Here is a 26,697-nt window from a genome sequence, read left to right as displayed (position 1 = left end):
GCTGGCTGGAGATATTTGGAAGAAAAGAAGCCGAAGCTGGCAGAGGCAAAAGATTAGTGGCAAGAGCTCTTGGAACCAAGCAGAGAGATAGGCCTCTAAGAAAGCTAACCGGGCCCAAGGAAAGAGATAAGAAATAAACGTTTGGATTTATTAGCTGGCTGTATTTGGAGTGATTATTATTACTCTGTGCTGAAACTAAGGCTGCCTCCAGAAAACCTCCCCAAGAAACCTGCTCTCCCAGAGAACCATTATATTTTAAAGAAGAGAACACCACAACTAACCCCTTTATTCACAGAATCTGAGCTTTGTAAAGGACCTCATCTAGATCAAAATGTACCTAAATAGAAATCATTTACAACATTCCTGAAAAAGAATAATTCGGCCTGTACTTGAAAGTCTCCACTCATAGGAAAGCCATTAACTTTCAAGATACCCATTTCATTTCTGACATCACTAAATTGTTGACAATTTATTCCAAGCACTGAACCTAGATCTACCTTCTACCCAATTACACCTAGAACAACTTTATATTTCCAAGCAATACAAATTCTTCTCTCATTTTTCCTCTCCAGTCTGTGTATCTCTATCTCTGTGTGTCTATGTGTATGTATGTGTGTCTTCAAAAATGACTTTTAGATTTACATTGTTCAATAGATGAACACTGTTGCTAATACTACTCCAAGACTTTGTAAGGGAATAAGGCAAAAGAGACTTATCTTAACATGATGAACAATGTAGAATTTAAATTCTCCTTAGAGGATTTCTATTCAAGGAATGTTAATTGGGAACAATTAGGTGGTACGGAGTGCCAGAGCTGAAACCAGGGAGATTCATTTTTCTGAATTCAAATTTATCCTCTGTGTGATCCTGGACAAGTCTTAATCCTGTTTATCTCAGTTTCCTCATCTGTATAATTATCTGGAAAAGTAAATGGCAAATCACTCCAGTATATTTGTCAAGAAAACTACTAAATGGGTCATGAAGAGTCAGACTTGACTGAAATGGCTTAAATGAATAACTTTTATTAACTAGTGTCTGCCAAGTATTCCTGGTTTGTCTTTTGTTACTTAAAATTTTCATTTGAAAACTTTGATTATGTAATATTAAGCTGTTAACCAACAAGCAAAACTATACTGCTAATGTTAAACTGAATGTAAAGCATTAAAGCAAACAATTGAGGCAATAAAAATATTTTCTATGCATATTAGCAACAATATTAAATGGATAACTCATACTTCATATCAAGATTCTTCACCTAACTCCATAATCTATTTATAAAATATAGGACTAAGAGTTGAGAGACTCAAGTTCTACTCTTATTCCTGCCACTTAACTAGCAAAGCATAAAGTACAACTTCTTTGGGGTCTCAGTTTCTTCATCTACAATGGAAGTTTGTACTTTCTAAATTTAAAATTTTTTGCTGAAATGGGGTAAAAGTATTAAAAAAATAATCTGACTTCTACTTTGCCTATTATGGATGAAACATAGAACAAAAGAGAAAAAGATCTGAATCAAATAAGGAGAATGAAATCATGTAAGTGACTTGAAAGATTTGGAATACTGAAGTAAGTCAGACATTAATTACTGGAGAAAAGAATAAAGGAAATTTAGAGAAAAATCTCCACGGCCAACTACTGCTTCCAGAAGGAAGAGAAAAAGGAAGGAAAGGGAGGAAGGAAGGAAAAGGGGGAAAGGAAGGAAAGGAAGTGAACAAGATAAGGTGAGATCTTTCAAGACAGTTGTGAAAATCGAATAAGGCTTCATCTATTTCAAAGTTTGAGAAGGCCTGAAGTAAGGCCTGAGAAGGCCTTAAGCATTAAGTCAAGGGCATACTTAAAGTGTCTCCTCCCTGTAAGGGCATACTTAAAGTGTCTCCTCCCTGTTATCCCCCTAAGGGCATACTTAAGTCCCCTTCTTGTTATCCTCCCTATTTCAACCAAATATGGGCAACTATGTACTTATTGATCAAGTTCAATTTCTTGAGTAGTTCCCCCGTTTAGAATATAAGATCCTCAACTAATAAGGATGAGGGTCAGTGGTGGGAGGGGGATTAAAAGCCTTGACCCTGCCTTTGCTTTGCTTCTAGAGATCTCTCTAGCTTTTTTATTAAATGGTTTCTGATTCACATAGGAAGAAGAAGGAAGGAAAGAAGGAAGAAGGAAGGGAGAAAGGAAGGAAAGGAAAGAAAAAAGGAAAGGAAGGAAGGAAAAAAGAAGGGGAGGGAGGGAGGGAAGAAGAGAAAAAGAGAGAGAGGGAGAGGAGGGAAGGAGGGAGAGAAGGAGGGAAGGAAGAAGGAGGTAGATTAAAGATAACCAGAAGGATTAAGGAATATAATCAGAAGTAGGCTCAAGAAAGATAAGATAGTATTTAGCAAGACAAAACAAGGTAAGAAAAGGAAAACAGAACAAATTTTACAATGATCAGCAAATTCATGGATTGGTAGATGGGGAAAATAGTAAACCAAACAGGTTTTCAAGTTATAAAAGTTATAATTGGCTGTAAATGTTTTAATCACATACTTAAAATTCTACATGTAAACACCCACAAATAATTTAATGAAATCAAGTTGTATATTTCAAATACTATCTAGAATAGTTAAAATTGAGCTATGACTTTCAGCTAGTGCAGGGCTTCTTAAACTTTTTCTACACATGACCTCTTCTCCTCCAATAAATTTATTATGTGACCCCAGAGTATGTAGGTATATAAAATAGGTATAGAAATCAAACATTTACTGATAAGAAATAATTTCAAAATCTCTACATTCAGTTGTAAGATCCCATATGGGATTGTTTACAGTTTAAGAAGCTAGTAGCTAGTGCATAATGTTTATATTTTTCCCACAGGCAACTGACTTAGTTTCATTCCAGATATAAACTGATTTCCTTCCTAGGGAAAAAGGTGAAAGTATCTGAACACCTTGCTACAATCCAGGTTATAAGGAAAATGAAGTGTTCTTAAAAGAAACAGAAGTCCTCAAAGGAAAGAAAAAAAATCTTCAATAGAGAATGAAAAATTTGATCCTTGTCAAGATAATAGAGAATGGAAGGGAAGAGTGTAACACAAAGAAAAAGGGGAAAGACAGTTGTTTTATTTGTTTATTTGAGACTTCTCTTTATCCTACTTGCATGGAAAACTGGGAAGTGGAACAGCTACATAAGACATAATCCCAATAGTGACTGGCATAGGTGCATTAACCTGTTTCTTTTTTTTCCTGATGTGTGGCAACTTGACCCTTCTTTAGGAAAGCTGATAGCACCCCTATTCCTGATATTTCACCAAAATAGTTGTAGACATCTGATTAGCTCCCTGCAGCTCTGAATTCCTGGACTCAAGTGATCCAACAGCCTTAGCTTTCATCAAGGTCAGGGATTGAACACATTTGCCATCACACCTGGCCTATGCTCTGCTCTTCAGGAAGAAAGAGGTGACTGCTCAGTAGGAAAAAGCAGTTTTTCCTTTGAGGAATAGAATGGCTGAATTACAGATGCAGATGACAGAAATCATCCATTAAGAATCAGAAGAAAATAATATGAATTAGGAATTCCTTGTTCAGGCATAATGAGGGAGCTATTTATTGGTCAAGATATCTGTTGTCTGCTCAGGGCACATAACTAAGTCATAAAAAAGAATCTTCCATGACTTATTTAAATGTTAAAAACATTCATTTCACACTAACACAATACTTCCAGAAGGAATCTAAACATATTGCCAACAATTGTGTATTCTGGACAAGAAAATGATGACCATAGGGACACAGGTTGTTTTTTTCATAGTTGAAGGAAAGAACTGTAAAAGTGAAAAACTGACTAAGATGTTGGTGTCTTAGGATGGTATTTTGGTTTCTGGACTATGTCTCACAATATAGAAATGACAGGATCTTGGCCAGAGATAGAATACACCTAACAATGGCTGGTAAGAATGAATTACCCAGTTGTCTTACAAATCAAATCAAGAGAGTTTAAACTAAAAAACGGGGAAGAAAAAAAGATCAACAATGATAGATACTGTGAAAATCCATGACCAATATAGAAAGCAGCCACCAACAAGAAAGAATTCAGGTGAGACACCCAGAAATTCACAGAAAACAAAAACCAAGAAAACAGTAATCAAATCCCATGGCCTTAAATGTCTATATACAAATGTCCTAAGTTCTAATTAGAATTCTAAGTTGAAGTTCTAATGCAAGAGGCAAATTTGATCTTTTAAGATATCACTGAGACTTGGTGGGATAAAACAATGCTTAGAATATGATTCTAGATAGTTATACTTTATTTAAAAGAAATAGTATCAATAAAAGAATGGAGAAAGAATGATTGGCATTATATATTAAGAAGGTATTCTCATATAACAAAATCCAGGAATCAGAGTAGAGAAATACAGTGGTAAAGTATGTGAATGAAGGTCAACAAAGGGAGGGAAAAAGTGATTTTGTCAGAGCACCTAGACAGAAAGAGGAAATAGATGAGGAGTATGGGAAACAGATCACAAGCCTGTCACACATTATAGTAGTAATTAATGTATGATGTCAACGATCCAAACATTTGGTGGAATTGGAGCATATTTTCTCTCTCCCCTCTCCCCTTCCCTCTCTGGCAAAGATTCAGATGCCCATCAATTGGGGAATGTCTGAATTAAGTTATGGCATATGAAAGTAATGTAATATTATTGTTCTATAAAAAACAATGAACAAGCTGATTTTAGAAAGACATGAAAAGATTTACAGGAACTGATGCTGAATGAAACAAGGAAAACCAGCAATATATTATACACAATACAGCATTGTAAGATGACCACCCATGACAGATTTGATTCTTCTCAGCAAATCAGTGCTGCAAGGCAATCCCAATAAACTTTGGATAGAGAACACCATCTGCATCCAGAGAGAGAACTATGGAGAATGAATGTAAATCAAACATATGCTATATTCATGTTTTTTTTTCCTTTCTCTTCTATTTTTTTTTCTCTCATGGTTTTTCCTTTTTGTTCTGATTTTTCTCTCCCAACATAATTCATAAAGAACTGTATATTAAAAAATGAAAGTACATGTACAACTAGAAAAAAAATTATTTTTAAAAGAAAATTTACCCAGGAAGTTTGACAGGCTCAAAAATGAAATTCTAAAGACATAAATGGAAACATATAAACAATTCCAGTGAAGAAAATACATGGAAACTATCTAAAGAAACAGGCTTGGATACGAAGGACCTCATCAACCAATTGAGATTTTCAAAAGAAAGGTACAAAAGACAGAGCCAAGGCCAGGTAAGAGAGAATGAATATATGTATGTGAGTCAGTCAAATAGTTTGATCGGTTTGGCCCCAGAATGTGCATAAGCCAAGACTTAACCGACCCAGACATCATATATTCCCAGGCTCTGTCCCCTACTTCTGCCACTTTTACACCATGGTTCAGTTAAGAATTATTTTCTGGTTTACGATCCCTCATTCTTCATTACTTATTAGGCAATTCTGAGAATACCCCCATTTCAATGGTCCAGGCTATCAGTGGCACATTAGTTTTGTCTAAAAATCTCTATAAAATGTGAACATAGAGTGTCTTGGGGTTTTTATTCAAGTGGAAATCCCACATTTTTTGGGATGCTGTTTTCCACTGGCATCGATTTTCCTTTCTGCTATCCCAATGTGGCAGTTATCACCTTTCAGGAATAATTCCTTTCCCTTTTGCCACTGCAGTACGGCTCATTTCAGTAAAATGTTCAAGAACATTAAGGTTTACCTCAGTAAGCATCATATGTAATGGGGATAAACTGGAACAATTCCCAGTAAGATCAGGAGTGAAACAAGGTTGCCCACTATCACCATTATTATTCAATATTATATTAGAAACGCTAGCCTTAGCAATAAGAGTTGAGAAAGAGATTAAAGGAATTAGAGTAGGTAATGAGAAAACCAAATTATCACTCTTTGCAGATGATATGATGGTATACTTAGATAATCCCCAAAGATTCTACTAAAATGCTATTAGAAATAATTCATAAGTTTAGCAAAGTTGTAGGATACAAAATAAATCCACATAAATCCTCAGCATTTTTATACATCACCAACAAAATCCAACAGCAAGAGATACAAAGAAAAATTCCATTCAAAATAACTGTTGATGGCATAAAATATTTGGGAATCTATCTACCAAAGGAAAGTCAGGATTTATATGAGCAAAATTACAAAACACTTTCCACACAAATAAAGTCAGATTTAAATAACTGGAAAAATATTAAGTGTTCTTAGGTAGGCCAAGCAACTATAATAAAGATGACAATACTCCTTAAACTCATCTCTTTATTTAGTGCTATACCAATCAGACTCCCAAGAAACTATTTTAATGACCTAGAAAAAATAACAAAATTCATATGGAAGAACAAAAGGTGAAGAATTTCAAGGGAATTGATGAAAAAAAAAAATCAAATGAAGGTGGCCTACCTATACCTGATCTAAAATTTTATTATAAAGCAGTGGTCACCAAAACCATTTGGTATTGGCTAAGAAATAGATTAGTTGATCAGTGAAATAGGTTAGGTTCACAGAACAAAATAGTCAATAACTAAAGCAATCTAGTTTTTGACAAAATCCAAAGATAAGAATTCATTATTTGACAAAAACTGCTGGGAAAAATGGAAATTAGTATGGCAGAAATTAGGCATGGACCCACACTTAACACTGTACATCAAGGTAAGATCAAAATGGGTCCATGATTTAGGCATAAAGAACGAGATTATAAATAAATTAGAGGAACATAGGATAGTCTGCCTCTCAGACTTGTGGAGGAGGAAGGAATTTGTGACCAAATAAGAATGAGAGATCATTATTGATCACAAAATAGAAAATTTTCATTATATCAAATTAAAAGGCCTTTGTACAAACAAAACTAATGCAAACAAGATTAGAAGGGAAGCAACAAACTGAGAAAACATTTTTACAATCAAAGGTTCTGATAAAGGCCTCATTTCCAAAATATATAGAGAATTGACTCTAATTTATAAGAAATCAAGCCATTCTCCAATTGATAAATGGTCAAAGGATATGAACAGACAGTTTTCTGATAATGAAATTGAAACTATTTCTACTCATATGAAAGGGTGTTCCACTATTGATCAGAGAAATGCAAAGACAGACAATTCTGAGATACCACTACACATCTGTCGGACTGGCTAAGATGACAGGAAAAAATCATGATGAATGTTGGAGAGGATGCGGGAAAACTGGGACACTGATGCATTGTTGGTGGAGTTGTGAACGAATCCAACCATTCTGGAGAGCAATCTGGAACTATGCCCAAAAAAGTTATCAAACTATGCATACCCTTTATCCCAAAGAGATACTAAAGAAGGGAAAGGGACCTGTATGTGCCAAAATGTTTGTGGCAGCCCTTTTTGTAGCGGCTAGAAACTGGAAAATAAATGGATGCCCATTAGTTAGAAAATGGTTGGGTAAATTGTAGTATATGAATGTTATGGAATATTATTGTTCTGTAAGAAATGACCAGCAGGATGAATATAGAGAGGATTGGAAAGACTTACATGAACTGATGCTGAGTGAAATGAGCAGAATCAGGAAATCATTATACACTTCAGCAACAATACTGTATCTGGATGTATTCAGATGGAAGTGGATATCTTCCAACTAATTCAGTTCCAATTGATCAATGATGGACAGAATCAGCCATACCCAGAAGAAACACTGGGAAATGAGTGTGAACTTTGCATTTTTCTTTTTCTTCCCAGGTTATTTTTATCTTCTAAATCCAATTCTTCTTGTGCAACAAGAGAACAGTACCATTCTGCACACATATATTATATCTAGGATATACTATAACATACTTAACATGTATAAGACTGCCTGCCATCTAGGGGAGGGGGTGGAGGGAGGGAAGGGAAAAGTCAGAACAGAAGTGAGTACAAGGATAATGTTGTAAAAAAAATTACCCATGCATATGTTCTGTCAATAAAAAGTTATATATATATATATATGGTTTTTTTTTTTTAAGATGTTAAGGTTTAGAATGAGCCAAGATAGGGAAGGAATGATTAAATAAGAATTCTGACGCTTTAAATGTTTACAGGCTTAATATGAATCAATCGATACAACAAGCCAGCCAAAAAAAAAAAAAAATTAATGCAAAAACTGAGCTGCATTAAATAGAGTAAAGCTTTCAGGATTAGACAAATGGCAGTCTCATACTATTCTGTCCTTCTGAGACTCCTTATTTGGAATACTGTGTTCAGTTCTGAGTACTGCAGTTTAAGAAGGGCATTGACCTGGACAATGTTCTAAGCAAGGCAACCAAGGGGATGAAGTGCTTTGGGGATGAAGTGCTTTAAGTACATGGCATAAGGATTAGTTGAAGAAACAAGTATGTTTACTTAAGAGAAGATTCAGGGAAGACTTGACAGATCAAGTATCTAAATGACTTATGTAGAAAAGGAATTAGATTTGTTATCTTTGGCCTCAGAGGGCAAAATAAGCAGGCTTTTAAATATCAAAAAACTTTCTAATGTAGCTATCCAAAAACATAAAGGACTATCTCAGAGGTGGTGTTTTCCTACTTCTCAGAAGTTTTTAATCAGAGTCTGAAGAATTACTTAAGAGGTATACAACAGTGGGAATTAGAAAGTGGCTGGGGTGCTTTCCAAGTCTCAAATTCTTTGATTCTGTGATAAAGGTGCGATTATCTTACAACTTTAAGCACTAAATAATCCAGAAACGACCTGGCTTTCATGAAATGACAATTCCAAATGACAATGATCTAACAGTGGTAATATTCTCAGATACTCAGTAACATAAAATTGTTTTTAACATATGTCAAAATATCTCTATGTAATTAAAAATAAAATTTAAAAATGATTAAGTACTTCACTTTTCTTAAATTATATTTATTCAATTCGCTTAAAAGTTTAAAAACATCAAATTTCCCTCTTAAAAAAATATCAGTGATTTCAATACAATATTAAATTGAAGATTGTTATTTTCTCATAAAGGAGAATACTATACTACAAAAGCAATAATGATCAGAATGATTTTGTACTGGTTTTAAAAAATAGAACAGTAAATTAATGAAAAAGATTAGGTAAACAACCTAAAAAAACATAATAGCCTGATATTTGATAAATCCAAAGACCATAACTCCTAGAGTAATAATAGTTCACTAATCAACAAAAACTGAAAACTAAGAAAACTGTTTCTAACAGAAATTAGATATAGACAAAAATCCCACAAATCAAGATAAGATCAAACTGGATTTATGATTTATAATAAAAGATCAAATCAAAGAAATTAGGAAGGCAAAAATGACTTTTGAAACTATGGCGAGAGGAAGGCTTCATAACCTAATGAGGAATAGAGACCAAAGATGACAATATGGTCAGTTTTTATTGCATAAAATTTAAAAATTGTTATATAAATAATGTGGTTAAAATTAAAAATGAAATAGTCACCTGGAAAAATGTTTTTTATCAAATTTCTGTGATAAAGGTCTCATATTCAAAACACCTAATTTTTATATATATATATTATGATGTGACAACCCTGTCAGAAAGAACCACAAATCCTGTTCCTATACAATAATAATAATTCATCCATCCCTGTCATGAAGGGAAGGAGGGAAATAGGAGGAAGGAAGAAAAAAAGGGAGAATTTATATTCTTCTTTGAGGCTTAGCATGTAGGCATTTTAACACTGTTGTTAATATTTTAATATGAATTGGTCTCAAGCCCAAAAAGATATCTTGAAAAAGCTCAAAAAGAATTTTAAAAACGAAATAAAGATATGAGAAAAACTAGGGAAAGAAGTGAAAAGTATTCAAAAGACAGTCAACAGATTGGAAAAGGAAGAACAAAATTTAATGAAGAAAACAACTTCTTAAAAAAGTAGAGTTGACCGAATGCAAAAGGAAGTACAAAACTAATTGAAAAAAATAATTCCTTAAAAATTAAAATTGGTCATCCCTCTATTTTTGTCCATCTGCACTTTTGATTTCCTTCACAGGTTAACTGTACACTATTTCAAAGTCCAATTCTTTTTGTACAGCAAAATAATTGTATGATATGTATACATATATTGTATTTAACTTATACTCTAACATATTTAACATTTATTGGTCAACTTGCCATCTGGGGGAGAGAGTAGGGGGAAGGAGGAGAAAAATTGGAACAAAAAGTTTTGCAACTGTCAATGCTGAAAAATTACTCATGCATATATCTTGTAAATAAAAAGCTATAATTAAAAAATTTAGACTTGGTCAAGTGGAAACTGATGACTTTTAGTCAAACAAAATTAAAAGAATGAAAAATAGAAGAAAATATAAAATACACCATTGGAAAAATAAATGATTTAGAAAAACAGATCTAGGAGAGATAATTTAAGAATTACTGGACTACTATAAGCTATGATCAAAAAAATAAATTATCAAGTAAAACTGCCCTGGTATCCTAGAACTAGAGCATAAAATAGTCATTGAAAGACTCCACCTTCTGAAAGAGATCTCAAAATTAAAAATCCAATACTGTACTGTACTGAATACTGTAACAAAATTCCAGAACTATCAGATCAAGGAGAAAAATACTGCAAGCAGCTATAAAGGAACAATTCAAATATCAAGGAATCACAGTCAGGATTGCACAGGACTTAGCAGTCTCTACATTAAAGGATCAGAAGGCTTGGAATATGATATTCCAGAAGGCAAAGAAGTTTGGTTTATAACCAAGAATCAATTACCTACCAAAACTGAGCATAAGCTTTCAGGGGGAAAAGATGAACATTCAATGAAATAGGGGACTGTCAAATTTTCCTGATGAAAAGATAAGAGCTGACAGAAAATGAGATCTTTAAATATAAGATTCAGAAAAAAAAAAAACATGAAAAGGTAAACAGAAAAGAAAAAAACCTGTTATTCTATAAGATTAAACTGTTTACATCCCCACACAGGAATATGATACTTGTTACTCTCGAGCACTGTATCCCTATTAAGGCAGTTAGAAGTATACATAGACAGAGGGTGTAGATATAAGTTGACTTTAATGCAACAATATTTCAAAAAGTAATTAAGGAGTGGGAAAAAAAAGGGATTATACTGGAACAAGAGAAAGAAGGGGAAGCAGAATAGGGTAAATTGCATCACATGAAAAAGCAAGAAAGACCCATTACAATAGAGGGAAAAAAAGGAAATGAATAAATATTGTTTGAATCTAACTCTCATTGGATTTGGCTCAAAGAAGGAATAACACACATACTCAAATGGGTATAGAAATTATCTTATTCTACATGGAAGTAGGAAGGAAAAGGGGAAAGAAAATAGGAAAGGGGACTGAGAGAAGAGAGGGCAAAGGAAAGGTAGAAGTAGGAGGGAAAAGAAAAGGGAAGGGGAGGGCTGATAAGAGGGAGGAAAGATTGAGGGAGGTAGTGGTCAGAAGTAAAACACCAATGAGAAAGGACAGGGTGAAAGGAGAGAGAAAAGCATTAACAGAGAAAAAAGTAAGATGTAAGGAAATACAATTTAGTAGTCATAATTATAAATGTGAATAGGATGAACTCTCCCACAAAACAGAAGCAGATCAAATGGAATAAAAACCAGAATCTCACAATATGCTGTTTACAAGAAATATATTTGAAGCAAATATACATAGAGATAAAAGGTAAAAGGCTAGAGCAGAATATATTATGCTTCAGTACAAGTTAAAAAAAAAATAAAGGCAGGGATAGTATTCCTGATTTCTGACAAAGCAGAACCAAAAATGGAACTAATTAGAAGAGAGAAGGTAGGAAATTACAACTCACTAAAAGATACTATAAACAACCAAGTAATTTCAATATTAAGCATATATGTACCAAATAGTATAGCATTCAAGTTCTTATAAGAGGACTTAATGAAGTAATATCAATATTAAACATATATGTACCAAATGGTATAAGCATTCAGGTTCTTATAAGAAGACTTAATGAAGTAATATCAATACTAAACATATATGTACCAAATGGTATAGCATTCAAGTTCTTATAAGAGAACTTAACTGAGTTTCAGGAAGAAACTCCCCCTCTCAGAAATAGATAAATCTGACTACAAAATAAACAAGAACGAAGTTAAAGAGCTGAAAAGAATTTTAGAAAAGTTGCAAATGACAGACCTCTGAAGAAAAGTTAATGAAGATAGAAAGGAATATGTACACAAAAATTGACCTCACAATAAAATGCAGAGAGGCAAAAATATTAATTGCATCCTTTGAAACTAATATGGTTAGTCCTAAAGAATGACTGGGTCCATCAATAAATTACAGAAACAATAATTTCATTAAAGAAAATGACAATAATGAGATAACATACCAAAACTTATAGGATACAGTCAAAGCAGTTCTTAGGGGAAATTATGTCTCTAAAGGCACACATGAATAAAAGAGAGAAATAGGAAAGCAATGAATTAAGCATACAACTTAAAAAGCTAGAAAAAGAACAAGCTAAAAATCCCTAATACAAAACTAGAAATCCTGAAAATCAAAGGAGAAATTAATAATACTAAGAACTAGTTTTATTTTTTTAAATAAAAATAGATATGTATTTGGTTAGTTTGATTTTTTAAAAAGAAAACCATATTGCCAGTTTCAAAAGCGAAAAAGGTGAATTCACCACCAAAGGGAAATTTAAGCAATAAATAGGAGCTATAAATCTGACCATCTAAAATGAAATAGATTAATATTTGCAAAAATGTAAATGTCCCAAGTTAATAAGAAGAGGAAATAAAATATTAAATAACTCCATTTTGGAGAAAGAAGTTGAATAAGCCATCAATGAACTATCTAAGGAAAAATTTCCAGGGCCAGATGTGTTTACAAGGGAATTCTACCAAACTTTTAAATAACAATTAATTTCAATATTACATAAACTATATGGAAAAATAAGGTAAAGTTGGAGTTCTAACAAATTCCTTTTATAATGTAAATATGATGCTGATAACCAAACCAGGAAGAGCCAAAACTGTGAAAGAAAATTATAGACCAATTTTCGTTATGAATATTGAGAGAATTTTCAATAAAATATTAGTAAAGAGATTACAGCAATTTATCATGAAGATAATGCACTAAGACCAGGTGAGATCTATATCAGAAATGCAGTACAGGTTCACTATTAGGAAACCTGTCAGCATTACTGGCTTTATCAATAGCAAAAAAAAAAAAAAAAAATCATGTAATTATCTCAATAAATGCAGAAAAAGCTTTTAACAAAACTTAGCATCCATTCCTATTAAAACACTAGAGAGCATAGGAATATATGGAGTTTTTCTTAAAATTTTAAGTAGTATCTATTGTAACAGGGATGAGCTAGAAGCATTCCCAATAAGATCACGGTTAAAGCAAGGATGCCCATTGTCACTGTTGTTATTCATTGCTAGAAATATTAGCTTTGGCAATAAGAGAAGAAAAAGAAATTGAAGAAATTTGAGTATGCAATAAGGAAACAAAATTAATACTCTTTGCAGATGATAGTACGATATACTTTAGAAAATCCTAGAGAATCAAGTAAAAAATTACTTGAAACAATTAACAATTCTAACAAAGTTACAGGATATAAAATAAACCCACATAAATCATTAGTATTTCTATATGTTACCAACAAAGCCCAGCAGCAAGAAGTAAAAAAATTCGACTTCAAATAACTGTAGACAATGTAAAATATTTGGGAGTCTACCTGCCAAGACAAACCCAGAAACTAAATGAACACAATTACAAAACATTTTCCACACAAATAAAGTTAAATCAAACATTTGGGGAAAATATCAATTGCTAATGGGTAGGCCAAATATAATAAAAATGACAAATCTACTTAAATTAATTTATTTATTCAGTGTCATACCAATAAAACTACCAAAAGTTATTTTATAGAGCTAGGAAAAAACGCTAAGAAAATTCATCTAGAATAACAAACAGTCAAGAACACCAAGGGAATAGGAAAAAAAAAAAAAAATGCAAAGAAAGGTAGCCCAGCTGTACCACATTTAAAACTATATTATAAAGTAGCAATCATCAACTCAGCAAAACTATTTGGAATGGCTAAGAAATAGAGGATGGATCAGTGGAATAGGTGACCTCACCTATTATATAAGTAGTAAATGACTATATCTTATTTATTTTTGTTAGGCAATTCAGCTTAAGTGACTTGCCCAGGGTCACACAGCTAGTAAATGTTAAATATCTGGGGTCACATTTGAACTCAGGTCCTCCTGACTTCAGAGCTAGTGGTCTATCCAAGTAAAGGACTATAGTAATCTACTGCTTGATAAACCCTCAATTTCCAGCTCCTGGGATAGGAACTCACTATCTTGACAAAAATTACTAGGAAAACTGGAAAACAGCAAGGCAATAATTAGGCACAGACCAACATCTCACACCCTATACCAATATAAATCCAAAATCAGTACATAATTTAGACATAAAGGCTGATACTATAAGAAAATTAGAAGTGCAAGAAATAACTTTGTCAGATCTATGAAGAAGGGAAGAATTTATGACCAAACAAGGGATAGAGAACATTAGGAAATACAAAATGGATAGTTTTGATTATGTTAATAGACTTTTAGTATATTGGTCTCCAAATTAAATATTTAGAACCATATAAAACAGGTCTAGACACAGGTTTTAGAGATCAAGTAGCAGTTTAATTAATCACTTTCAGAGTGGGGAAAGCAATAGAAGCTCTAGTATAGATCCTCCCCTCCACCCCACAACTCGGCTACCTGAGCAATAAAAGCAGAGATTTTAAACACAAATCATAAGTGGGAACAAAGGAGAGAGGTGGATTAAAACATTTTCAGAGGCTGAATGGTTTTCCATAACAAGCCCAGGAGTTCAGGATAACATGAGTGTCCTCCAGTCCTATAGGAACAGTTCTTAGATGATTATTTCAAATTTAGGAGTAGTTACTTGGTAGGGAACAGGATCAGACTTCTGCAATAGGAACAGGTTCTACACTGTCCTGTTCACTTCACTTACTTTAATATACTTTAACATAACATACATATGAAAGCATTGTCAAAAATTGATTGATCATTTCAAGGTACTGTGAGAGTGACTCTCAAATCAGACTGCTGGGAAAATAGTTATAAAAAATATAGATTACTGCTATACTCATAGCTTATATAGATAATTAAGAAAATCTTAATAATTTTCTTCACAATTAGGGAATAGCTGAACAAGGTACATCAAAGCAATGGAATACTACTATGCTGTAAGAAATGACAAGCAGGCTGGAAAGACTTACATGACCTAGTGCTGAGTGAAACGAGCAGAACCAGGAGAACACTGTACATAGTAACAGCAACTCTGTGCAAGATCAACTATGATAGATTATTATATTACTGAGAAGAGCTAAGCTTAAGACAATATAACCTATAACCCAATTAAAAATCTTTTTCAAATGAAAGTAGGTAATCCTTCCCCAAAAGCTGTTTAGACTGGTTCATTCCCAGCATGAAATACAGGGAGAAGGTGAATAGGGAGGTCAGGATAGAGAAATTCAACAGGTTTCCAGATCACAAGTCAGATCTTAACACTGACTTGTCTAAAAAAACATTCACAACATGCTTAAATTTAAGTGATTTTGATTATCTACTATTTTGAATTTTTCAATTATCATAATTTCCCTTCTCTAGAGGCAGAGAGGATAGAAATATGACTAAAATAAGTATTTCCAGACCTTCTGTAAATACTTTAAAAAAAAAAAAAAAAAAGCATTTCCCAAGACCTGAAAATCTGAGAGCACAGAATTTTGGTATTCTCACTTGTTCCTTTCCACCCCACAAAAGTTGTATGGCAATTCTATTAATCATAGATTAATGTCTTAGACTAATATCGGTCATAATGAATAGCATGCATGGAGGTAACCTAACTTTGTCATCATATACTTTAGGAGAAAAGCTAAATAAATATTTCTTTCATCAGGGACAAGTAGTCAACAAGATATAGTAAACATGCTTTTTGACAATTTTTTTTTTCTATCTTGTGGAAGTTCCTGAGTATTTTTGCACATTATGCAACAGAATGATCAGCTATATGAAGTCTTTCCTGATGCCTCCAGTAGCTTGTATCATGTCCCCATTCACTCTGAATTTATTTTGATGTTATCTGTCCTCTTCAAAAACAAAAAATAAACAATATTTTGTTAACCTATGCACACACACAAAAATGTGTGTCATATATATGTACTATCTCTTTTAAGAAAATGGAAGCTCCCAAAGGACAATAACTAGTTCACCATTCACCTTTGTCTTTGTATCTCCTGCAAGGTAGCTGGAACATAGCACTTGATAAATTTTATTAATTGATAGATTACTAGTCCATGAATATGGTTTAACAAGATAATACTTTTGATGTAAGAATTTAACACAATCATGGAAATAATCACTTCACAAGAGATAACTATAATATCAAACAGTGCTAATATAAAAAAAAGATAGTCCAAAGCTCCATCAGTACTAAAAGGAACATAGCACTCCAACAGCAACCTCACTGCTCTCAGTAAATAATGGTAGCTATCTACTTAATAGACTTGCTTTTATCCAAGGCAGAGCAGTGAGACCCAACCCAGTTTGCAGGGGCTCCAGAGATCCAAAAGCCAAAATCTGGAACTGGGTTGCATTATCAAACTATTTTTTTCCCAAAAGTCTATTTCAACCCACATGGTCTTTGGAATAGTTGTATTAGTATATAGAGTCATCATAGAAAGTATAGCTTCTAATACTCATAAAACTAATCCTAAAAAGTTTTATAGTGTTCACAGTGGTGACACAGGTCCCAAAGGATGCCTTCCCAACCCATGAAAACTGCTTACTTGAACTACTGACAGGTCTATTACTAATCTCACCTCAACTTCTGGGATCGATTGGAAAGAAGGGATCTCCAGAGGATTAATTATGGAACAAGTGTGCACAAGGTGATCACCAACACAGCTTACATTTAGGTAGCTAACTTAGTGATTAGATACTTAAATACAGTATTTCTCCTACAACAAGCCTATGAAACAAGTAATACAAGTATTCTTAGACCAATTTTACAGATGAGAAAACAAGCTCAGAGAAATTATATGACCTGGCCACAGTCACAGAGCAAATAGTACTATAAACCAAACTTCCCTTCAGTGTTCTTAAACCAAGTTTACAATAAGTAATATCCACTAATCATATAACAGTAAAGTTCTCTGGATATTTTTTCCTTCCTTTATAGGCACAAAATTAGTAGAGTTGCAGTGATATATCACTAAAAAAAATTATAACCCACTCAATATTTAAGTGATCCTGTTTTTAAATATTTTAAAATGCAATATCAAACAAATCACAATGTCTCCTAATTATAACAGTTATATTAAAGAAATGAGGCTTCATACTTAGTATTTCTTCATGTAGGTAAATAAAATTTAAGCTTCTGGAAAATCATTTAAACGAAATCCTATGAAGTCATTCAAAATGGGTGTTAAAGAAAAAGTTGTGATGGCTTTTGACATAAGGAATAACTTACATCAGGTCTCTGAATAAATTTTTCCAAATCTTTTTAAAGGAATGAAGAGGAAAAGGATATTATTAACTATTAACTTGTAAAAAGGTTGCACAAAAAAAAAAAAAAGGCTTGTAAATATTTTCAGGGAGTTTTTTTAAGATATTCTGAGAAGTTGCTATTTTCTAAAAATCTATAACATTAAAAGAAATTCAGGAATGTCCCCATACTCTTAATAATTTTCAGCTAGCAAAGCTGTCGCAAGACAAAACTAACTTAAAACTACCTTTTGAAAAGTACTCAAGTGCAGAAGGACAAATGCTAATCATATGCATTTATTTTATTAAGAATAAATTTATATTTATCTTGATATAAAGGAAAGTTGTAGAAAGAATAAATGTTTCTATATTCAAGTACTAATATAATATAACATTCAAATATCAAATCTACCCAACAATCGTTTGTATATAATAGCTTTTTATTTTCCAAATACATGAAAAGATAGTTTTCAACATTCATTCGGCAAAACCTTGCATTTCAAATTTTTTTCCTGCTCTCTCTCCCTCCCTCCCTTTAACATCAATCCAATATAAAATAAATATGTGCAATTCTTCTAATCGTATTTCCATATTCTTTATCCTGCCTCAAGAAAAATCAGATCAAAAGGGAGGAAAAAATGAGAAAAGAGGGAAAAAAACAACAAAAAATGAAAAGACTATGCCTTAAAACATATTCTCTGAATGCAGATGGCTCTATTACAAGTCTTTTGGAATTGCCTTGAATCACCTCAGTGTTGAAAAGAGTCCATCACACCCAACTTAATCTTTACAAATAAAAGACAGTGGCTCTGAATAGAAAAACTGACATTTGATTAGAAATGAATGGTTTAAAAACTGCTGAATCAGTTCATTTTACAAACACATTAAAAAATGCATCCAATACAGTATACTATCTGAAAGTATTGTATATACACAGTACTGGATCAATAATACAACTGGATCATTGACAAGCAAAATGAAAGACAGACATGTCACAAATCATAGATTTAGTGTAGAAAAAGACCTGAGTGAATGGCCAAGAATTGAAAATCAAAGGGATGTCTACCAATTAGGAATAGTTAAACTGTGGTTATATTAATCTAATGGAATATTATTGTGGTATAAAAAATGACAAGGAAGATGGATTTCAGAAAAACCTAAAAAGTCTCATATGAACTGATGCATAATAAAAGTGAACAGAACCAGAACAATGTCCACAATAGTAACAATATTATTTGATAAATAACTGTGAATGACAACTCTTCTCAGCATACAATGATCCAAGACAATTCCAAAGGACTTGATGAAGCATACTATCCATCTCTATTAATTGAATACACACTGAAGCATGCTATTTTTCACTTTCTTTCATTTTTTCCTTTTATCTGCGTTTTCTTGTACAAAATAACTAATATGGAAGTATCTTGCATAATTGCACATGTTTAATGATATCTGGTTGCTCACTGTCTCAAGAAGGGAGAAGCTTCCCATAGGAAGGAGGAAGGTAGGGAAGGATAGAATTTGGAACTCAAAACTTTTAATAAAAATGTTAAGAAAATGAAAAAAGAAAGAAAGAAAAAGACCTTGAACTAATTCAATCCTCTCGTTTTATGGACGAAAAACCTGAAGTCCATGGAGGTTAATATTTGTCCAAGGTCACCAAGCGTCAGAAGCAAGATTTGAACGCCGCCCCCCCAATCCTGCCAACTGCTTAGCAGAGTGAGTACTCCTTTCTATATCAAGACGAAGTGCCAGTCCACATTGATATGTAGGGAAAGTCATAGAAAGGCCACCCACCCATGCAAATACCATTGCATGCTTAACACAACGAAAGGGACACACCCGAGACTCAAACACCGAGCACAAATGTTTGGAAGGAGGGAGGGAACCTCATTTAACAGCTCCCGTAGCTCCTCAGTTAGTGCTCTACTGGCAATTTCCTCAGGAGTGACTAGGGAGGAGAGTAGGAAAAGTATGCACTGTCATCTCGGGTGAACTGATGATTGCTCAAGCCAAACCCACAAGGTGACAAGTAGTAGTAAACAGAACACTTCCCCACAAAGCTATCCGGGAAAGACTATAAACATCCAGCTCGAGCTCACACATGCTTCATGCCCTTCAGACTTCCTACCCTAATCCCAAAAGGAAGGGTGTCCAGGAACGCAACAGAATCTAGTAAAGCAAAAGGGGGCTGAGGAGACGGGCCCCTAACCCCACGACTCTCTCCTCGCAATCCCTCAAAGCAACTGGGACCGGCACTGCAAAAGCGTGGTGGGCGCACGCCACCGCGGCCTCGCTCCTCACTCCCCCCGGGACAGTCCATACACCGGCGAGCCAGACAAGGTGGAAGAGGGGAGAGAAGAGCAAGAGACTTGACACTTCAGAGGCTTCCCCTAAGAGATGGGATCCCCCGGCCTACCCAGGCTCGCCCTCCTCCTCAAATAAAAACGCCCCCCCCCCAAAAAAAAAAGAAAAGAAAAAGTCCAGTCATGTTCCAGTCATGTTCTGGAAAGCCCGAGCTCCGTGTGGCTAAGGGTGCAGGGTGGGGAGAGATAAAGGGTATCAAGGACCCAGGTCGGAGCGCCCCAGATTCATTCTTCTTCCCTCCTCCTCTACAGCAACACCGAGCCCTTCCTCCCCGAGCATCCCGTGCCCGCCCAGCCGCTAGTCAAGGCTTCACGCCGGGCCGCTCCCGGGCTCGTCCAGACCCTGAGAGCCGGGCCCGGGTGGGGGCCCCAGCGCCGCCGCCGCCGCCGCAGAGCCGGGGGCGGAGAGGGGAGCAGGGCGGACACCTCCTCTTACCGGCTCTGGGCGGGGAGAGGGACGGGCCTGGAAGGAAGGGCGGCCTCCGGCTCCGGCTCCGGCTCCGGCTCCAGCTCGGGCGGCGGTGGCAGCAGGGGCGGCTTCTCCCGGAGGGCCCCCACGGGTCACTCGCCGCCAGCCGCCCGGTGTTTTCATACAAACCCCGGCAGCAAGCGAGTAGGAGGAGGAGGTGGTGGCGGCGGCGGCGGCGGAACCTGTCCGCATCCCGGGCAACGTCACCGCGCCGCCCCGCCCCGCCCCCACCCGGCTTCCCGCCCCCCCTTATCCCTCCCACTCCCCTCCCCTCCCTGCTCCTGGCGGGCGGAGATGGGGGAAAGCACGCGCCGCCCCACCCCCACTATTTCCCTGTCCCTAGCGGGCGGGAACGGGGAGCACGCGCCACCCTACGGGCCCACCCTATCCCTCGCGCGCGGGGAAAGCACGCACCACTTCATCACTCCCTCCCCTACCCTTAGCGTAGGAGAGCATACGCGCTGTCACCGAGTTTCGCTGCCCCGCCCCCACACAGTTTCTTCCCTCAATCACCCACTTATTCCCGGCCGGCTTTAAGGCTACGGAGGGGAGCTTTGGGTAAAGTGTGAAGGAGAAGGAGAAACGTGGGGTAGGCAAGGGACAGAAGGGCATCGAAGAACTATGAAGATACTGGGCCCTGCTGCCGAGTCTTCTTCCCACCCCACCCCCATCCTTACCCAGCCCCTGGGACCGGCGCCGGGAGGCGCGAACTGCCAACTGCTGGCACGCGCTGCCTCCCTCTCCGCTCCGATTCCTGATTCACGAGGCTCCCCTCACCTGTCTTCAACTCACCTTTGCTTGCATATGCGAAATGGCTTCCTCAACGTGCATCTTGGATCAAATATCACAATTTTTTCTGGGACCAGTCATACTGGTCATCACACCGCCCGAAAGCATGGAATATTAGGTCCAGCTGACTTCTTTGATTCCCTTTGGGTGCACAGATCTATCACATACTTTGAAATAAATGGTAAACTCTAATACTGATTGATCGGGGTGGGGAGAGAGGGGGGAATGGGGTAAGAGGATGGTTGTTAAAACTTAAGAGGAGACAATGTGGGCAAATATACAACCAGCACATTTTTTTCGTATATTTTACATACTTGCAAAATGTAAATTATAGTTGGGATTCCTTTCAGGTGTGGGTTTGATTAAAAAGCAGATGATATCTTTTCCAAATCCCAGTTTCTGTGAATCTGTTGAAACTAGTCACAAGTAAAAAGAAGTCGGTTCTTAGAAGCTCGGTAGGGACAGTTGTGAAATTAGTCCTTGCTGCCAGACTTCTGGGAATATAAAACCTATCGTTGCAGTATATAGAAGAGGGGCGCTTCTGTTCTTGGTTTGGTTTTCTTTTTCACTTATGGCTTTAAACAAATGAAATAGTGCTATAACAAATCATCAAATTGAAGTTTTCTTTTGCCTTATTAGAGCTAGATACGACTCGCTGATTCTGAAAGTTATTGCAATAGAGCAAAATTCTAACATGTTAGCAAGCCTTAGCCCAGAACCTCTGGTGAATCAATCAACAAGCATTTAAGTGCCTGCTTAATGCTAGGTGCTTCACTAGGTGCTGGGTATACACATTTTTAAAATGAAATAGTCCCTGCCCTCAAGAAACTTAGATTCTATTCTTGGTAGACACCCACACACACACACACACACACACACACACACACACACACACACACTAAGTATGTGATGGTTTTATATCTACAAAAATCAGGTCTAGGTTCAGAAATTTTGTTACATCTATTGAAATGTAGAGGAATTGTAATCCAAAAAGGAAGGGAGGAAGGGAGGAAGGAGGGAGGAGGGAGGAAGGGAGGAGGAAGGAGGGAGGAAGGAAGGAAGGAAGGAAGGAAGGAAGGAAGGAAGGAAGGAAGGAAGGAAGGAAGGAAGGAAGGAAGGAAGGAGGAAGGAAGGAAGGAAGGAAGGAAAGAAGGAAGGAAGGAAGGAAGGAAGGAAGGAAGGAGGAAGGAAGGAAGGAAGGAAGGAAGGGAGGAAGGAGGAAGGAGGGAGGGAGGGAGAGAGGGAGGGAGGGAGGAAGGAAGGGAGGAGGAAGGAAGGAGGAAGGAGGAAGGAAGGAGGAAGGGAGGGAGGGAGGAAGGAGGAAGGAGGGAGGGAGGGAGGAAGGAAGGAAGGAAGGGAGGGAGAGAGGGGAAAGAAGGAAGGAAGGGAGAGAGGGAGGAAGGAAGGAAGGAAGGAAGAAGGGAGGAAGGGAGGGAGGGAGGAGGGAGGAAGGAAGGAAGGGAGGAGGGAGGGAGGAAGGAAGGAAGGAAGGGAGAGAGGGAGGAAGGAAGGAAGGAAGAAGGGAGGAAGGGAGGGAGGGAGGAAGGAGGAAGGAGGGAGGAAGGGAGGGAGGGAGGAGGAAGGAAGGAAGGAAGGAAGGAAGGAAGGAAGGAAGGAAGGAAAGAAGGGAGAGAGGGGAAAGGAGGGAGGGAGGAAGGAAGGGAATGGAAAAAGAAAAGGGGGAAAGAAAAGAAAGAGGAGAGGAGAAAAGAAAAAGAATCTCCTATAACATATGTAGAATGAGTTCTGTGGAGAAAAATTTTATGCATACAAGTTATTCAATAAATATTTGATAAGGAACATGTTCATGGAATGACAAAAGCTGAGTTTTTTTTTCTTGTTTCAAATGGAAAGGGCACCAAATTTGGAAGCTCTAAGACCTAAGTTTAAGTCCTAGTTCAACCACTAACTAGCAGTATAACAATGAATTTCACCTTTTTATTGGCTATCCCTATGCCTGGAAAGTTCTCTTTCCTTACCCTTGCCTCCTGGCTTCCTTCAAGAATCAGATCAAATGCTACCTTCTATCTGAGGCCTTTCCAGGGCTCCCTCTCCCGACTTCAATGCTTCCCCTCTGAAATTACCTTCATTTATACTTTATGTTTTTGACTTTTTAACATGTTGTTTTACTCAATAGAATGTGAGTTCTTTTAGGGCAAGGACTATTTTTGTTTTCTTTGCATTTCCTATGTTTAGCACATTATATGTCCTTAATAAATGTTTGTTGGTCTCTTTTCTCTCAGCCCAGATGGCAGCAGCATGAGTAAGTTCAGTGGTCTTCACAGAGCTGGAAAGCTCTTCAGCCACAGAAGTGACATGACAAACAATCCAAGAAAGCTCATTTTGGGCACGGCTTTGAAGGCCAATTCTGCCATCAGAAAGTGTGTGAGAGTCCAGCTGTTTAAAAATGACAAATAAACCACCACTTTTGTTTCCAGTGTTGGCTGCTTGAATTTTATTAAGGAAAATGATGTTTTGGTTGCTGGATTTGGTCAAAAAGGCCATGCTGTTGGTGATATTCCTGAAATCCACTTCAAGGTTGTTAAAGTTGTATATGTTTCTTTTCTGGCCTTGTACAAAAAAGATTTCTTTGTCAGAGTAAAAAAATTTTCATGTAAAAATAAATAAAATGCTTGTTGACTGGCAAAAAACATAGAGCCTAGACGCATAATCATTTCATTTTGCAAATGAAATTGGAGTCCAGAGCTATGTAGTTATCTGTCCATTGACTCCTTTAAGCCTTGGTTTCAAAATCTATAAAATGAATATATTACATGTTCTACTGATCTTAGAGTATATTGTGTCAAACTTTCCCTCAACTCTGTCTGGTCTTTACAATCATCTCTCTTCCCTTTAAATTTCTAGACAACTTCTCCCTCTTTCCAATTTTTTACAACTTGCCTCCTCCTCAACTCCCCCATCTTCCCTTCATCCCCAGCCCCACAATCTGTCTTCCATTCACATCATTCTACCAATCCTGTTCCCTTCATAGTCATCACTAACTTCTTAATGATCCTATCTAATGGCCTTTTCCCAGTCCTCATCCTGGAAAAACTTTATTTAGTTTTTGGTGTTATTGACCATCTGATCTGACTTGCTTTTTTATTTTCTCACCTTCCATAACAGTGCTCTCCACTGCTTTACCTCCAATCTTTCCATTAATAATCAATTAATAAACATTTATTAAGCATCTACTATGTGTCAGGAACTATGCCTAACTCTGATGCAAAAGACAAAACAAATCAAAAGACAGCCTCAGCCTTCAAAAGTTTACAATTTAATGAGGGAAACAGTGTGTGTGCATGTATGTTTATGGCTATAAGGAACAGGATTCGGCAGGAGATTTGATTGGGGAGGAAGCATGTAAGGATGAAGAGCTAGGGCAAAGGATAATGTAATGAGGGCTCTTGACAGAAAGAAAGAAAAAAGCCCTAAAAGTGAAGAGAAAGTTATTAAAAGAGTGCTGAGAAGGTACCAAATAAAATTGTTGTATTCTTCATTATTATGCTCAAAACTGACTCTAGATCCTCATATACATATGGGTATTCATATGTGTATCATATGTGCATGTATATTTGTACCAAGGAGTATCAGGTGGCTCACAGAGAGGCAGGAATAGTTATTACATTTCTAGTGTCTCCTCCCTCCACCTTTCACCCAGGAAGACTTTAATTCCTATTAGAGAGACAGGATGTTGAAGATAGAAGCTAGTCACCACTCAGTTCTCATCAGAGAAAAGGGGTAACAAGGTAGAATTATATTTCTCTTCTCTTAAGGAACAGTCAAGGGATTATAATTTTAAACTTCAAGCTTACTATATTTTAGTGAAGAAGGGAAGGGGACCATAAGCTTTATATCCAAGATTGGAATCCTTTACCACTAAACATCAGTTCATAAATAAACACATAACATTTATCCAAATCAATGGGAAAATAGAAATCATATAAAGTATGTATATGAAAAATATATATGTATACACACACACACATATATATATATATCAGACAGTACATATGGAATGAGTTCTCCCTTTGGGAGTAAATTAATTTAGTTTAAGAGAATCCCAGATCTCACCCAAAAGGAATTCTTAGAAGTCTCTAATGTAGCAAGCCATAAATAGAGCCATTGAAATTCTTCATGTTGGTTTCTTCCCAGAGTCTTTTTCTCCTTTTATCAACCTGAAGAGAAGTTGGTATTATAGATCTAATTTCTTGAATTAGGAAACCAGAAGAACCTAAAGAAACTGAAGAGATAGCTCCCTTTTCCCTCCTACTTTCATTAACTCTATTTTTTTACATACATGTAAAGGGCATTGATTCCCATCAATGAAAGGAGAGTCCCATAATAATGGGCTTTGGAGCTTGAATTATATATAATTATAGAGAACAAATATTCTTTTTCACACAAAAATAGTTAATTCCCATTGACATTGTGGTTGGTATTACTGATCCAATGAGAGAACTTAAATAGATGGGCAGAATTAGTAATGCAAAGTTCTTTCCTATAGGAATTAACTTCAATATATTACATTAGCCAATAAAATATAACTAGAAAATACAAAGCTGTAACAAAATCTGCTCTTATTAATAATTGTATGAAGGCAGAAAGGAGATAATTAAAAGGCAATAGGAGTTTGAATAAAATCTTGAATACAAAAGCTACTGAAGAGCCAGACCAAACTATATTCACACCACATGGATGATCTGATCCTTTGGGCCAGGACTCTCACTTTTAGCTACTTCCAAGAAAGCTAGGAGTTTATAAAAAGCCTATTCTTCCTGTGCAAACTGTTCAGGATAATAAATAATTTCCTCTGGAAGAAAACATTCCTTTTATTGATTACTCTAGATTTTTGGCATATGTGAGTAGGATAAGAGAAATACTACAATAACAGTTTTGGGGACAACATAATCTGAATTTTGCCAGTTACTTTCAAGAAAACTAATTGAACAAGTTCTGTCATAACAATCTTTTAAATAAATGAACAAGGTAAAAAATTGTTTCACTAACTTTTAGTGCTACTGTTAGCAAGACTACTTCAGGGAGAGGATGTCACTGATTTATTTATACTTTTCCAAACTCTCCCATTTTTCTCTATTATACAATTATACATTCCCTTCTCTATATATACTCTCTTGGTCATCTCATCAGCTCTTATGTGTTCAGTTATCATCTCTCTGAAAATTGCTCCAGTATCTAAATATTCAGCCTTAATTTCTCTTTTTTTTGACCTCCAGTACTATCATAACCAACTGTCTGTTCCGCCTGGATTTGGACCACTTCCATATGGATGTCTCATAACTATCTCATATTCAACACAAATAAAGCAATTCATTATCCTTCCACAAAAATTCACCTCATTCCCTAATTTCCCCCCCCTTTTTTTTTGCCAAGGGACCACAGTCTTTTTTAGATACTCAGAAACTATGGAGTCATTCTTAACTGTTATCCACCTATTCAATCAATTACCAAATTTTATCCATCCTATCTCTATACTAAATCAGTCAACAAACATTTATTAAGTACTTACTGTGTGCCTAAGTAT

The 26,697-nt window shown here is 36.1% G+C and overlaps 2 protein-coding genes across 4 annotated transcripts in view; one reads left to right on the top strand and one right to left on the bottom strand.

The window, feature by feature from the left end:
• Positions 1 to 20,528, bottom strand: part of AGTPBP1 (ATP/GTP binding carboxypeptidase 1) — a 207,131-nt gene extending 186,603 nt beyond the window's left edge. For 2 of the 3 annotated variants that reach the window (XM_051966097.1, XM_051966114.1), the window contains exon 1: positions 20,331 to 20,528. The gene's annotated coding sequence lies outside the window, so the exon portion shown is untranslated. The remainder of the gene's footprint in view (positions 1 to 20,330) is intronic. The other variant, XM_051966091.1, reaches the window with a different exon arrangement.
• Positions 20,018 to 23,589, top strand: LOC127545478 (variant surface antigen E-like). The gene is made up of 3 exons (XM_051972801.1): positions 20,018 to 20,070; positions 20,147 to 21,333; positions 23,396 to 23,589. Exons 1-2 carry the CDS (start codon positions 20,018 to 20,020, stop codon positions 20,898 to 20,900), a joined length of 807 nt encoding a protein of 268 aa, XP_051828761.1. The 3' UTR covers positions 20,901 to 21,333; positions 23,396 to 23,589.
• The last annotated feature ends 3,108 nt before the right edge of the window (positions 23,590 to 26,697 follow it).

Source organism: Antechinus flavipes, chromosome 1 (genome assembly GCF_016432865.1).
Source record: "Antechinus flavipes isolate AdamAnt ecotype Samford, QLD, Australia chromosome 1, AdamAnt_v2, whole genome shotgun sequence".
NCBI lineage: Eukaryota > Metazoa > Chordata > Mammalia > Dasyuromorphia > Dasyuridae > Antechinus > Antechinus flavipes.
This window is presented reverse-complemented; position numbering and strand designations above follow the sequence as displayed.